General features: G+C 48.8%; 1 protein-coding gene across 1 annotated transcript in view; it reads right to left on the bottom strand.

Moving 5' to 3' along the window:
• The window catches only part of dntt (deoxynucleotidyltransferase, terminal), a 656,785-nt gene that overhangs the window by 375,656 nt on the left and 265,123 nt on the right, over positions 1–16,006 (bottom strand). Inside the window, exon 8 of the mRNA XM_085994757.1 lies at positions 13,839–13,941. Within this exon, the coding sequence (XP_085850883.1) occupies positions 13,839–13,941 (103 nt within the window). The remainder of the gene's footprint in view (positions 1–13,838; positions 13,942–16,006) is intronic.

Raw genomic sequence — 16,006 nt, forward strand, 5'->3', positions numbered from 1 at the left:
GTTATACCTGTCCATGACCTTCAGTTCAACATTTTTATAGCATTTGTCAAGTCAGTGAAATTCATTTTTTTCCCTTCATACTTGTGACAGCTCACATATTATTTGACAAAATAGTAAAAAAAAAAGAAATGGTTTTGTAAGGGCATTCCATGTGACAAATCTCATCCTCCACATAGAAGGCCAGAGCTGCAGTATCAGGCCACCCTAATTGCTAATGCTAAACCCTTTCAAGATGTTATTTCTTATGACAAGGTTATGCTGCAAAAAGTCAACCTGTGCTTCCTTCACTTTATCATTGGTTTCCAGGCCTCCAGAGGACTGTCACACTCTGAGCTGACTGCAAAAGGCATTGTTTTTCACAGCAATGCAATGTGCAAAGTGTACAGTAGTTAGATTTCTGCAGATCAAATACAATATATATTAAATAAAATGCACTATTTTAACCTAACTTTATTGTAATCTAACGTAATGTAACGTACTAATTACATTACCGAGCATGCGGGATCATGAGAGAATAGTATGGTGGACACTGGATTCCCTGTAATTAAATGCAAGTCATTTTTCAATGAACCTCCATGAATGATATCCAAGTTATTAATACCTTGTGTATGGAGAACGAGCGTGGAGTTGAGATTAGAGTAGATTAGATTAGAGTTTCTTTTTCCTCATACCTCTGCAAAGCACTTTAGGATATTTTTCTACATCAAGGTGCCATTAAACACAAATTGCTGTTGTAGATGGATCCTGCTGAAGACCTAGCACAGGCATAAGAATAATGTGCCAAATGGATTCCTTCTGCAATATTGGGCTCGATTTTAATAGCCCTGAGGAGGCGAGTTTGCAGGTGGGTCAGCAGCGAAAATCAGAAAAAATGGCCTCAGACACCCAACCCGCCTCCATCCCGCCCCCACGAGAACCGGTGGAACCGGTAGTTAAGGCAGTTAAGAGCCTGTTAACTGCTTTGCTAATTCTATTTTTATAGTGGTTTCCCATTTTTGTGCTTCTGGCTCCTGTTCCCCGTCTTGTCAGGAACATGCGAGCTGCAAGGAGACGAGTTTCTCGAGGACATGATTTGTAGTCATTGGTGCAGCACTTTAAAAGCACTCCTGCAACATGGCTGACCTTCAAATGCAACAACTTTGTTCTTGGAGGTTTGGAATAAGATTTTGCAAATCTACTGACCTTGTATCTGGTCAAGCTGACACTCATCTGCAGTGTTACCCAATTGGAATAATTTTAGGACACTTTGGGCTAGATTTTCGTGGCGCCATCAGGCGGGGTTTCAGGCGTGTGAGGGGGGAAAATCCTGAATTTGGGGGTCCCGACACCATCCCGCCCAAAACCCCACCCCATGTAAGTTTCAGGGACAGCGGGTACCCGCCCCGCACTGGGACCCACCGAAACCAGGCGGGAAGGGATTAGTGCCAATTAACTGCCTGTTAACAGGTAGTTAACAGGCAGTTTTTAGCCTAATCCCTATTTTGAGGGGTTTCGTGTGGGTTTCCCGACGGCTCCAAACCATGCCAGGTTAGAGCAGGTGGGCCGTCGGGTTGAAGGAGTTGGAGGGGTCGCGATGTTGGCGCTCAGGTGAGTGATGGGTGCATGAGTGTAAAGGTAAGTGTGTTTGGTGTGTCTAAAGTGTGTAAAGAACTTTTACTTACCTGTACTTACCTTCACAGCCTTTCTTCCTGTAGCCGTCGGGAGCGCATCACTCAGCCGGAACTGAAAGCTGAACGGCTGCGATCTGTGAAAAGTGACAGCCTTCAGCTTTGAGTGCCAGTGAGAGTTCTAACTGAGTCTGTGCAGAATGACTCATGGTAGAACACAGAGTGTCAGTGTTTCACAGCTTCAAACAGCTGTGAAGCACTGATATTTCATCTGTCAAGAACTCTTGACAGATGAAATTTCAGTCTGTGACGTCACCTGTTGCCGGGCGGCCCCTAATTGGCCTGCTGAGCCCGCTGGGCGGGCTCAACAAGGTCAATCAAGGGAAAATCGCGTGGATTGGCCGGACGTTGAAGTAGGCGGGTCAAAAACCCCTTTGAGTGTGTGCTTGCAAGCTTCTTGCCTCAACTGAAATCTATAGCAATGGGGTGGGAACCATTTACATCCTTGCATCCTGGTTGTCAGATTTGGAGGAAGAGCAGCCGCGGCAGCACCACAACCAGCCACAACAGCAGCACCAGGAGTGCCAACCTCCTCCTCACCCACCTGATGCTGCACTGGACACAGGGCATTAGCCCCTGACAAAATTGCTGGCCGGGAGGCCAGCGATGGCATCACCTTGGCCAGATTTTCTTCACTTGATGCTGTAAACCCTGGCTGCCACATGATGCGCCAGGTTGACACCATCCCACACCAGCACTGTGAAGCATCCCTTTAATGTCCAAGCCATTCCATGCACACTCATCACTATAGCCGGGAGGGTGGGGGGGGTGGAAGTTATGACTGAACAATCACTGGAACTCAGTAAGACACTTCTCAATGTGCGCTCAGATCTGTCCAATAAGATATTACACTGTATGACAACACATTACCAGAAACTTCACATGGACATTGGCTAAGCCTTTCAAGTGCCTACCCTTGTGTGTTGTTAGTTGGTATGCTTTCAGTAGGATGAGGGTGAGTGTGAGCAGTGGCTAGTGAGATGGGGAACTGATAAAGTAGATAGAGAGGGTTGGGTGGAGGTTTAAGGTAAGTTGGTGTGCTGGAGAGGTCTCTTCCACCCTTGGAAGGGAAGAGAACCTCTCTGTGTGCTCATTGGAGAGCCTGGGTGCAAGTGTTCATCTTTGTGCAGTGCTTGTCATTGTTTGCAGCACCTCAATGCTGTCAAACACTGACAGATCAACTGTCAAAATAAAATTGTGCATGGTCCCTTTAAGGAAACCGGCAGATGACACATCATCAAATGGCGTCGTCGGACCCGCTTCCTGTTAATTGGCCGGGAAGCCCGCAGGGCGGGCTTAACAAGGCCAATCAAGGGAAAATCACGCCTGCAGAGCGGAGGCAGCTGGGGGTGGGACCGGAACCCAGAAACCAGCAGACCCGCCCCCATCCCACCTCCAGAATTAAATTCGTGGCCATAAATTCGATGATCTGGGATTCTCATATCTTCCTCCTCCTCCTCCTCCTCCTCCTCCTCAGAGGAGGAGGAGGCTGTGCACTGAGCCACTTGTTCCTCAGGCAGTGGTAAGCCACGCTGCTGTGCAATGTTGTGCAGTGCGCAGCAGACCATGATGATTCTGGAGACCCTGTCTGGTGAGTACTGCAGAGCACCACCTGATCTGTCAAGGCATCTGAATTGCATTTTGAGCAAGCCAATGGTTTGCTCGATGATACTTCTGGTGGAAATATGATTCGCATTGTAGTGCACCCCAGCTTCATTTGATGGCCTCCTCATCGATGTCATTAGCCACATCTTCAGGGGATAGCCCTTGTCTCCAAGTAGCCATCTGGAAAGTTGGGTTGGCGGATTGAACAGCTGAAGCACAGTAGACTGCCGCAGGATGAATGAGTTATGGCAACTGCCAGGGAATTTGGCGCAAACATGCATAATGTTCTTCCTGTGGTTACACACCAGCTGGACGTTAAGGGAGTGGAAGCCCTTGCGGTTGACAAATACAGCTGGGTTGTGATGGGGTTCCCTAATACCCACATGTGTGCAGTCTACAATGCCCTGCACCCTTGACAAGCCTGCCATATTAGCAAAGCCAACCGCACGCGCAGTTCCACTTGCTTCATCTGTGGAGAAGTGAATGTAATTGTGCGCCTTTGCAAAGAGGGCATCGGTAATCTGCGTGATGCAAGTGCGTGCGGCCGACTGGGAGATGCCGCTGATGTCTGCTGATAATCCCTGGAAGGACCCTGAAGCAAAAAAATTGAGGGCGGTGGTGACTTTGACAGTCACTGGTAAAGGGTGTCCACCCATTCCTCTGGGCTCCAGGTGTTGGTGCAGCACTGTGCAGATGTCAGCAACTACCTCTTGCGAAAGTCTCAGTCTCCTTTGGCACTGCTGCTCACTCATGTTGAGGAAGCTCACCCTCTGCCTGTAAACCCTGTGTTGGGGGTATCTCCTGCGGCATGGTGCATCCCTGCGATGATGCCCTCTGCCCTGTGCAGCATCAGGTGGGTGAGGAGAAGGTTGGCGCTCCTGTTGTTGCTGCAGCTGTTGTGCCTGGTTCTGCTGCTGCCACGGCTGCTCTTCCTCCGATTCTGAGGACCAGGATGAGAGGATATAAATGGTTCCCATTCTGCTGGTATATATGTCAGTTGAGGAATAGATGTTATAAGCGCTCAGTCAATGTGGGGAGAGGGTTTTCTAAGGAGGTCACAATGCATATGGATCTCAGCTTAAAAACTTAGGGGGAAAAATTTGGTATCGCCCCATTTGGGGCGCCGTTATCAGCCATGCGCAAAGTTCAGCGCCTGACACTAATTATCGCCTCCAACAGCAAATTTGGCTTTTATCGCCCTTGGAGGTGACTGGAGCGCTAAATCAGGCGCTTCACACCTGCCTTAAGGCGCAAACGCCAAAGGAGTGAGGCACTACCTCAGAGTGCTGGCGAAGCAAGGAAGGGCAAATCAAAATAAACCTGCAAAGTGCAGCTCAGTACTCAAAACTCCTTCACACAGCATTGAATCTCTCCAGAAGCCTCTCTCTCTCTCTCTGACTGCGTGGTGCAAAAATGTCACCGACGAAAAAAGGCAGGAAGCAGTCGCCTTTAAATAGCGCTCCCCTAGTCCCTTTCTGACAGCATAATGCTCCCCTCAACCTGTCGTTGCTAGCGGTAGGCGGTAAGGCAGGGGGCGCCACTCAATATCCGGTCTGGGGTGCTAATGGGGCATTGCGCACTCGACTGACGTCACAATCTGCCGGCGCAGGAGATTGTGGTGGTAGTGTTTAGTGCCGCCGCAACATGTCTAGTTAATTTCGCGAGCGGCATCGCCGCGCCCGGCCTCTAGTTGCTTTGTGCCCCAATTGGCGCCCTCTTAAGGCGCTAACGGGAGGCGCAAACAACTGAATTTATCCCCCTTACAAGCTCAATAGACCTGCAAAATGTGTTCCAACACCTCAAAACACAATGTTCTGCCATCTGAAAGTCAGCCATGTTACAGGTCGGCTTTTATGCTGCAGGAGCAGCTGTCGAGAATTCAGGTAGTTGCTGAACCCGGCACAATCAGCTGGCGTATTTTGCAAATGGTGTGGAACAGGCTGAAAATGTTGTAAAATGGGAATAGCCTGGTATAAAGGGATTATGTAGGCAGTTAACAAGCTGTTAACTGCCTTAAGTGCCTCTCCCGCCGCTTGGTGTCGGGTCTGATCAGGACTCCCAGACCCGACACTTTGCAAAGTTGTGTGGAGGCCGGTTCGGAACCCGCCGTCAATCAAAATGACTTTAACCTCTGACCCGCCTCCAAACCTGCCCTCTGAGCGCCGGCAAAATCGCGGCCTTAGAGTGCACCAACAGTCAGTGCACACGGACAACTCCAGATGGAAAAAATAAAAATTGAAAAGAATTCCTACATGCAATTTATAAAGTATATATTGCTAAAAAAGGATCAAATTACATGCAGCAGGAACAGGGCTGTAGACCAATTTTACACAATTTTAACTGCTCACCCGGGGCCGATCCTGCCAGAAAGCCACGAGCTGCCTTTTTTACTATGGAGCTGACTCAGGTCACAAATGCACCCGTCGGAAAGCAATGTGTGCCTCATGAATAAATTCAAATTGGGTCCGATGATGTCATTTGTGTTGTGTATGTAATAGGTATGTTACTTTAAACCTATGGCCAGGGCAGCACTACTTTGTAGGGCGTAGTGATACCGTAGTACCACTCCTGGCCATAGGGGTACAAATAGTACTGTGGGTACTGATCTCCCCTCAGTTTCCCGCCTGTTGGTATTAAGTAAAGAGCTACGTTGAATCTTCCAAGCTGTCTCGTCATTATTGCATTAAGTATAGACACATACTTTATACTGGCGACGAGTAAGGTTCAAACTCATCAGTACACGGTGCAACAAAGGAACGGTAGCAGTACGGAGAGAGAAGGAGAGAGGCTTCTTACCAGCCAGCCTGCAGAGTCCAGCGTCGACCGAAGGAGGCCGCCCAGCACTCCGGGTTCGGGAGGAGCGGCAGCAACGGAGCGAGAGAGAGAGGTTTCCAGCGGCGGCTGCGGCAGCTGAGAGAAGAGGCTGAACGGGCGCTTCAGCCACGGGGCAAAAGTCCACCCAGGGCCAGGTAAACTGAAATCCTTCCCGGGGAACAGGAGCTGCAAGGGCCAGAACGGGCAGGCGATCTGGGGAACAAACGGAGCCACAAGGACTAGCGGGCCATGAGAGGGGAAGGTCATTGTTAATAGCGGCGGTGGCAATAACGGGAGCTGCAAGGGCCAAAAATAACGACGCTGGAGAGAGGTCGTTGACAGCAGAGGGAGAAAAGGCGGGAAAAACGCCATCTAGTGGAGAAAGCGGGGAAAGTTTTTTTTCTCTTCAAAAGTTTAAAATGGCTAAAGAAGGTTGTTTGTCAGCATTTGTTGAGGACACAGAAGAGTGGGATGCCTATATCGAAAGGCATGAACTTTATTGCATAGTAAACAAGGTGGAAGATGACCAAAAGGTAGCAACCTTATTAAATTTGATGGGGGCAAAAACATACGGTCTGCTGAGGAATCTTCTTACTCCAGACAAGCCAGTAGACAAAACGTACGCCCAAATTGTTGATACGTTAAGGGAACATTTAAACCCTAAGCCACCATTTATAGCGGAAAGGTACCGCTTCTACAGATGCGACCAAAGGAATGATGAGTCGCAGGCAGCCTATTTAGCTGAGCTCAGAAGGTTGTCCAAACATTGCCAGTTTGGAGCCATATTGGCGGACGCGATCAGAGACAGATTTGTCTGTGGCATGTTAAATGAGAATACACGTAAATGGTTGCTAGCCAAGAAACAGCTCAGTCTAGATCAGGCGATTGAAATAGCATCGGTCCACGAAGCAGCAGCACAGGGTGCTGCTCAAATATGACATAACACAACCGGCTATGACACCCATGAGGTGACATTTCACAAAGGTAAATGCTACCGTTGTGGCAAAACCACACACGACCAAAGTAATTATTGGTTTCGTGATAAAATATGCCGGCAGTGTGGGAAAAAGTCTGTTCGGACAATGGGCCACAATTTGTGGCAGAAGAATTTCAAGCATTCCTAAAAAGGAATGGAGTGCGACATTATACGTCCGCACCATATCATCCGGCTACAAATGGGCTGGCAGGGCGATTTATACAGACTTTTAAAAAGGCCATCAAGGCGATGGGGGAGGAAAGGTTGCCACTACAACACAAGGTGGACAACTTCCTATTCGCATACCGTAATGTTGCACATACGGTGACCAACCAGGCCCCCGCCGTCATGTTCTTTAATAGAAGGTTAAGGTCTCGCCTTGAATTGCTCAGACCAAACATTCGGAGAGATGTGGAAAACCAAGTATTTCGTAGGGCTCCTGACAGACAGACACGGAGCTTCGAGGTGGGGCAGCAAGTGTTGGCCCGTGATTATAGGAAGGAAAAGTGGCGGTCTGGTACGATAAAGGCCCGCCAGGGACCCTTGATGTACACAGTTGAGACAGGGGAAGGCATAATCAGACGACATGCTGATCAACTTGTGGAGTCCAGAAACCCAACTGATTCACTACCTCAAACGTCTCAGCACATTGTTACAGCGGAATCACGGCCCAGCTCGTCGTTACAGAGGTCTCAGGATTGCGAGGAGTTCAGCACTCCAGTGATCTCCACGGCACAGGATGTGCCATCAGACACCGACGAGCCCAGCGATGAAGGGGTGACGGAAGTACCGCCGCCTACACCGAGACCGACTAGAGAAAGACGTTATCCTAGTTGAGACAGGAGGCCTCCTCAGAGACTGAATCTATAACATGTTTCTGTTTATCTATCTATATATATAAATCGGTACTTCTGTCATTCTGTCTATCTGTCTGTCTGTCTGTCATCGCGTGTGCGTTGCGGGTATGCACTCGAAAGTTACAGGGCGTACCTACGCGCGCTTTACCTCCAAAGAAAGCTTACGCTTCCGAGACGGTTTTAAGCGTATTTACGTTTCGGCCGGGCTAAAATTGCACCCGCGGTATCCCAAAAACCTTCAACATTCCGCTCATTAGCATCTCATTATCCGCTCATTAGCGACAGAGTGACCGACAGAGTGACCTCGAGCTTGACCAATCGTACGCCGGGTTGCTGGCGTGTGCCGCCGGGCCAATCGGTGCGTGTGTGGCCGGGCTTTATCGTTCTGAACCGAGGTGAGTCGCCGCCATCTTGATTCCAAACTTTTCCTTTCTTTTTCCCGCTTTCTACGTCTTAAAAAAAAACGTTGCTTTTAAAACACATATTGTTTTTAAAAAAAATGATTTAGAAAGTAATTAACTTATCTAATCTCATTAATTTTCCTACCTTTCCCCGTTTTTCCAGGTAGGCCTAGAAGCCTCGGCGTCTCCTCCGCACCCACGCCCGAGCTAGGCACCTCCCGGCCCCACTCGAAGGCTGGAGGGCCAGCCTCAGCCCAGCGCCGCTAGGGTGCGCGCGCAACAGGAGCTGAGACCCGCTGTCTCTCTCTGGCTGGCCGGGGGGCGGGGCTTGCTGAGCGTCCAGCGTTACCCTGGCAACCGGGCCCGCCGGACGTCTCGCGCAGCCGCAATCGGCGGTCTTCACCACGGGGGGGGGGGGGCCGCGACCCTCGGGCGGGGGGGGGGCCGCGCGCGCAGCAGGAGCAGCTGAGACGCGGCGTCTCTCTCTCTGGCTTGGTCAGCGTCACGGTTACCCTGGCAACCGGGCCCGCGGCCGACAGTCTCAGCTCCTGCTGTGCGCGCAATCGGCGGTCTTCACCTCGGGGGGGGGCGACCCCCGCCCTCCCTCCCCCCTTCCCCCCCCTGCCCTCCCTTCCCCCCCCCTACCTTCCTCCCCCCCGCCCTCCCTTCCCCGCCCTCCCCCTCCCCTCCCCCCCCGCCCTCCCCCTCCCCCCTCCCCGCCCTCCCCCTCCCTTCCTCCCCCCCTCCCCCTCTCCCTCCCCCTCTCCCTCCCTCCCCCCTCCTCCGTCCCCCCTCCCTCCCGCCCTCCCTTCCCCCTTCCCCTCTCTTCCCCCTCCCCTCCTCCTCCCCTCTCCCCCTCCCCTCCCCCTCCCTCCTCCCCTCCCCCTCCCCTCCCTCTCTTCCCCCCAGTCGCTCTCTCTCTTCCCCCCAGTCGCTCTCTCTTCACCCCAGTCGCTCTCTCTCTCTCTTCCAACAACAACATTCCCTCGAAAAAGCCTCGGCACCGCCGGGCACTTCAGCTAGTATATATATAAGTAGACAACTCTTGATGTAAATATGTTATGTATATTGTGTTACCAAATGTTATTAGCCCTAGTTATGGGGCATCTATTGACTTAATTGCACGGGTACGTTTTAATTAAAAGGGGAGGAATGTTTCCCGCCTGTTGGTATTAAGTAAAGACCTACGTTGAATCTTCCAAGCTGTCTCGTCATTATTGCATTAAGTATAGACACATACTTTATAATTTGGACCCAACATGATTTTTACTCAGCAGGTCAGAAGCCCTGCCCAGCGACAAACCTGCTAAGGAAAAGCTGGTGGCTTCACAAACTGACTTGACTGAAAGCTGAATTTAAAAAGACCGTCACCTGCAGCTCATTAGGACCTGTGTGCCATTGTGAGTGATGCATTTCCAAGGCAGTTCTGAGCTTCCAGTTTGCTTCTTTCTGATTCTTTCCCCCCCTTACCTGCCTTCATTAAACATTCATTGCTTAACACGGGTGCCATTTTTGCTTCAATATTTTGGATGGATGAACAGTTGGAAGAAGAGGAGCAGCAGCAGCCTCAACAATCAGGACAAGCAGCGGGCGGGCCCGTTAGAAGACAGCAGGTCAGGGGAGGTGCTCACAATCCTTACCCAGCCCAAAGGGACTCTAGGCCAAGAGTTAGTTTCTTGGATATTTCTGAGGAGTAGCGCTTGAGGAGGCAGGCAGGCTGTTGCCGACTTATAGATACATAGAAGATAGGAGCAGGAGTAGGCCATTCGGCCCTTCGTGCCTGCTCCGCTTATGCAGCCTGTCGCAGCAGGAGTTGCAGCCTGCTGGACCAGGGGGCTGTGACAGTGGCTGTCAAAGTCACCACCGCCCTTAAGATTTTCACAATGGGCTCCTTCCAGGCTGTTACGGGAGATATCACCTGTATCTCCCAGTCTATAGCACACAACTGCATCAAGCAGGTCACCATTGCCCTCCTTGCCAGAGAAAACCAGCACATTGCCTTGGCCATGGGCGCCAACAGCCAGAAGGAGAGCGCTCTGGGATTTGCAGCAGTGGCTGGCTTCCCTCATGTCCAAGGCATAATAGACTGATGATAGTAATCATCAAGACACCGGAAGATGAGCCAGCAGCTTATGTGAACAGGAAATGTTTCCACTTCATCAGTGTTCAACTGATGTGTGATCACCGCCAAAAGGGTAATGCAAGTCTGCTCCAGTTTCGCTGCCAACTGTCACAATGCCTTCATTCTATGACACTCATCCAGCCCCCCCACTTTTCTGCTCTGCCAGGAACGTCAAAGGTTCGCTGTATCTCTTCTTGATGGTGTTTACATCTTTGAAACCAGTCATCCAACCTCTATATCAATGACATTCTGACAATGCAGACAAACAAGCTGCAACAAAAAGAGACCACAGACCAAAGTGCAAATGTGCTAAAGGTGAGAATTTTAATTCCAAACACATTATTGTGTAGAATTCTTTGTCACCAAGTGATCTACCTATAGCTAGAAATTGGGTACCTTAGCGCCTCCAGGGGGGAGGGGGGGGGGCGGGGGCGTAATGGGGTGTAAACAACATTTCACCGGGCACGCACCGCTAATGACTCCCACTAAATTCAGTGGGAGTTTAGTGGCAGCGGTAACCGGTAGTGCCCCGTTCCGCTGCGTAGGCGATGACAACGTCATCACTGTGCGCAGCGCCCCGTTTTTGCCCCGCCTGCAAAATTGGCCCACGGCCCCTGAATCTGCGCCGGGCAATGACAGCGACCGATTCAGGGGCCGGGAACAGAGCGGCAGGAGGCTCGCGGGGCACTAACTGAAGGGATGGTGGCGGGCGGGGGAAAAAAAATCGGCCGACCGTTGCGTCTTTGAGCGCCGCAATCTGGCATCCTGGCACTCCCCTTGTGTGCCGGGCTGCTGGCACGGCACCCTGCTCCCCGGTGGTCCAGGTAGGACCCCACAGAGCTGTGGGCTTGGGCCCACCCCTTTAATGAGGCAGCGCTACGTGGCCCAGTGCATAGCGTTGCAGAACACACCGTCCCAATATTCGGTGTTAGTGCTCTAAGAAGGAAGCGCTCCACCTCCCTCTTGGAGTGCTAAAACTGAATTTCACAGTTGTTAGCGCCTGGGTGATGATAGCAGCCCAGAATGGTCGATATCGAATTTTTCCCCCATTGTGTTTTTCATAAAAGAAAGTTTACTAATTCTACTACATCTACGAGATGCTCCCCCGGTGGCTTCAGCAGAGATGGTGAAAGGTTGGTGCTGCTCATGTTGGGGCCCTTGAGGTGTTCATGGCCGGTGACTTCTGGGTGATGGAGCCTCTGAGGGCCCGGCTGCTGATTGCAGCTCTTTGGCTTGTGCCAAGACAGTTTGTCAGCGAAGGAGCAGATGTGTTGATATTCTGAGAGTGGGCAAAATATGCTGCTCACTGCACCACTGCCACTCCCGTGGGACTGAGGCTCATCACTTCCACTGATCCTGGGGAGAGCAGACTGCAGAAGGTGAGTGACACCTTGAAAGTTCCGATCCACTTGCTTCACCAATCTCTCCAAGGTGGATGTCTGCTTCTTGAATACAGAGCCTAGGTGTGAGCCCAGACTCTGCAATGGCAGCTGTTTGAGATTCCACCAAAGCTGCAAAGGCTGCAAACATTGACTCGTGTTGTGAGGGCCTGGCTGCAACATCTTAGAGCTGGCTGCTCTCTCCAAGGTAGACGGCAGAGTATTGATGTCATGTGAGATGACACTACACAGACTGGAAGTGGATTCCTCCATACTTCCAACCATGGTGCTGGAGCCCCTTGGCAGACTTTCCAATACCTGGTATAACTGCTGGTGTGAGGCAAACAGTTTTCTACTTATTGCTGGGCCCCTGTAGTCCAGACCTCTGTCTCCTCAGCGTGGCTGGGAGATGACCCTGTCCCCTGGCTAGCTATCTCCTGGGCTGCCCCTGCTGAAGCTGCCGAGAAGGCCCTAGAGGAAAGAGAAAATGGATAAGAGCTGACATGACACCGAGAGCCTGGACAGAAGCCGACAGGCATTACAATGCAGCTTGATGTAGTCAATCTACGTGATTGCACATTTTTCAGATGTTCATGAAGGCAATAGTCAGAAACCCAATTGAAAAAAGTCCTCAGCCTTGAAATGTTCCACTCTGACAGCTCTCAAGAGGCCACTGATTGCCGGCGCTTGCTGCTGCAGCTCAGAAAGGTTCATGATGTAAAGCTGGTCCTCCCCGAGCTTACTCTTCTCTCTTGTGTTGCATGCTGTCTTGTCCTATAGAGAGAGAGAGAGGCTGAGAGTCAGTGATTATCTCCTGAAAAGGAGAGTGTTTCTGCATGGAGCTTCTGCTTGTAGTGCAGATATGTTAAGAGGGAGAAGAAGCAGGATGGGGAGGTGTTGAATGGACATCAGGTGTGTGGAGTGTGAAGTGAGGAAGGAGCCCTGAGAGAAGTTGATGATTCTACAAAGATTACCATATGAGAAAGAATGCTGCTAGTGGCTGCCGTGAAGGGAGCAAGGAAGAGATAAGTGTGTGTTTCTAATGAGAATGAGAGGTGGTATAGTGTGCCCATGTACTGGTGGTGAAGGATGTGATGGAGGGGAAGGAATTGCTGAGAGTGCTGGGGGAGGGGGAAGGACTGCTGCCAGGTGGTAATGACAGATACGGAGAAATGATAAGCTGTACTCACTTGTGCTACTTTTGTGAGGTCAATGAAATGCTTCTTGCACTGCATCCAGGTTCCTGGGAGTGATGTTCCTGTAACTGGCAATCTCTGCAAAGTCCTTCCATACTTGGTGGTATTTTGGGATACTCCTCACATTGGCTGGAAAGAGAACTTCCCTCCTCATCCTAACTTCTTCCAGCAGGACCTCCGGAGAGGCTTCAGAGAACCTGGGGGCTGCCTGCGACTCATCTTGAAACTCTTTATTCCAGCAGCACTCCACAGTGACATCGGGCAGAAGGCAATGCAATCTCGCTTTAAGAGGAATATTGTTTTATTAACTAAGCCTTTGGCTGTCCTGACGGAAATTGCGCTCTGAAAGTGAGCAGGTTTCCCAGTGTGTCAGCGAATTGGGTTGGAAACCCACCCATGCAATTCTAATGAGGCCCGGGCATTAAAATACCCAAGCCTGTTTTCTGGGCTAGCAGGTGAGTTTTGAACTCATGCTGCTACTCACCCACCCAAAACCAGCCTGGAGTTAAAATCAGCGCCTATTTAATCATCAGCCCTTCTTCCCCTTTCCCAATTAGATTCCAGTCTTGAAACTCAGAACCAATGATCTTTTATTCTTTATGTAATTGCCTTTATAAAGCCATTCTAACTGGAATCTAGTGAACAAAATTTCCAGACGAGGAAATACTCATTGGTTGATTCTTGGCTAATTTTTAACTTGTGGTGGTTCTTGCTTTTTCATAAATTGTTGCCACTTGCACAAACTAAACGACATACAGATGATAATATGAATTCATTTGTTTATTCCTAACGCACGATAACTTCTCACAGGTGACATCTACCTGATTGCGCAGCTTACTGATTGCTTTATGGAGAAGACCTTCTTCCTTTCCTTCCTCGAGGCAGGTTATCAAAAAGTCCACATCATGGCCAATCTCTTTACCTCTGTAATAACAAAAAGACCAAAGCTAGGAGCTGTGAGTAATTTAGTTATATAATTTTAACATAAATAATCTTAGATAATGAATGCATAATAAAATAGTCTTAAATAATCATGGATAATAATTCTGGTCCCTCTTAGGCTGAACTTCTTCCTATTCAGGAGGCTGAAATGTAATTCCTTTCTGAAATGATAATCAAATTTTATAACTATCCATGAGTGGGTCACTAAACGGAAAGCCTTATGCTACTGAAACCCAGGGAGGGGGAGAAGAATTAATTGATGTAAAGGCCTATCCCACCCCACTAAAGCTCCCTCTGTTGGCCAATGCAGAGCAGCATTAACAGCAACTGTGGACAAGTTGAGATGCAACCATTCAACCCTCTTGGCTTTAGGACGCTATGCAGGACATAAACAGAGGAGTAATTATGTACCACAACATTACTAATTGAACCCACGTTTTCTATTGCATAAACAATAAATGGAGCAGAATTAAGTTCACAACTCCGAAGAATAAACCAAGAGATACTATGGCATTGCTGAAAGAGTGAAAAATTGTGAAACAAATCTAAAAGGAAAGATTCTGCTTTTCATCCAAACTGAATGCAGTCTAGACATTACAGCTGATGTGAGAGGAGTAATATTACTTGCCATTAATCTGATTCTGTTATCTCTTTAAAGCATCAGCAATATCAGCAATATACTGAAGATTAACAAGCTGTGCTGTCTGCTTCTCCATAAGCGATGTCACAACACTGAAATGATTAAATAATAGAATGCTGCACACTTCAATGTTTCGGACTACCTGACACTGATAAGGAAAGCATTATCAAGAGAGAAACAAAATCAATAACATCACATCCACAACATCGTGTCCCCAGCTCGCCAATGTATTTACAATCAAATGGCAAGGCAGAGAATGCACAGTCTCTGAATGTGCCATACATTGGCGAGCTGGGAACATGATTCACATTCTCTATTTTTCCAAGATTTTGAAATTAAATTAGTTTATTTAGACTGTTGAATGGGATGGTCACTGCAAGCACCCATCTGCCATTATTTGCCTCACATTTTTTCCAATTGATAAGCTTGTAAGTGTATTTATTGAATTACAAAGTTACAAAGAATTACAAAGTATTTGCAGCACAGAAACAGGACATTCGGCCCAACAGGTGCCACACAAGCCTCCTTCCACCCTTCTTCATCTAACTGCATCAACATATCCTTCTATTCCTTTATCCCTCCTGTTTATCTAGCTTCCCCTTAAATGCATGTATGCTATTCACCTCAACTACTCCTACTTCCACATTTTTATATTGTACACTGGCTAAGGTCTCTTTAGTGGTGTAATACTAATTCTTTAGTGAATGATTTTGACCATCGCAAGCGAACTGGGGCACCAACTCACCCAATTTCAAACTGGGACAACCGTTGTATGCCAGAGACCAAAAAATTAAACCCAACGAGAACACAATATCCAGCCATCCTTACAAAATGAGTTTGCCTTCATGAAGTTTTAAAAAAAATACACAAACATACTTTGAAATCAAAAACTAATGGAAAACAATGGGGATGAAATTCATCTTGGGTGGTAAATGAAATTTGCTCCTCTTCATGCCAGTCAGGAAGTAGTGAGATAGTATGCCAGATTCATATGCTTTTACTAGGACTGCCTCTGTCATTTTAACAGCATTCTCTGCCTTGCCATTTGATTGTAAATACATTGGCGAGCTGGGGACATGACTCACTGTTGTGTAAACTGTTGGAATTCCCTCGAGTTAAGTAGTGGTCACTTGTCTGACATAATCTCATTTAGAATACCTCGGCATGCAAAATAAGCTTTCACATTAGCTGTGACTTCTGTCCCTTTTTAAAAAAAAAATCAGACAAACTATTTCAAAGAATTCAGAGCAACAGTGAGTTTCCTTCATCCATTTCAAATGGTTCACACTTATTTTTCTCCCAGGGCCTTTCTGGTATTTGTTGGTTAATAAGTGGTTCCTTTTGCTGTTTGGCTTGAAACTGCTGGCATACATATTTCCACTGGTTGGGGATCCTAGGACTAGGGGG

This window comes from Somniosus microcephalus, chromosome 8 (assembly GCF_052327205.1).
Source record: "Somniosus microcephalus isolate GS21.2 chromosome 8, FLI_Smic_1.0, whole genome shotgun sequence".
In the NCBI taxonomy this organism is placed as follows: domain Eukaryota; kingdom Metazoa; phylum Chordata; class Chondrichthyes; order Squaliformes; family Somniosidae; genus Somniosus; species Somniosus microcephalus.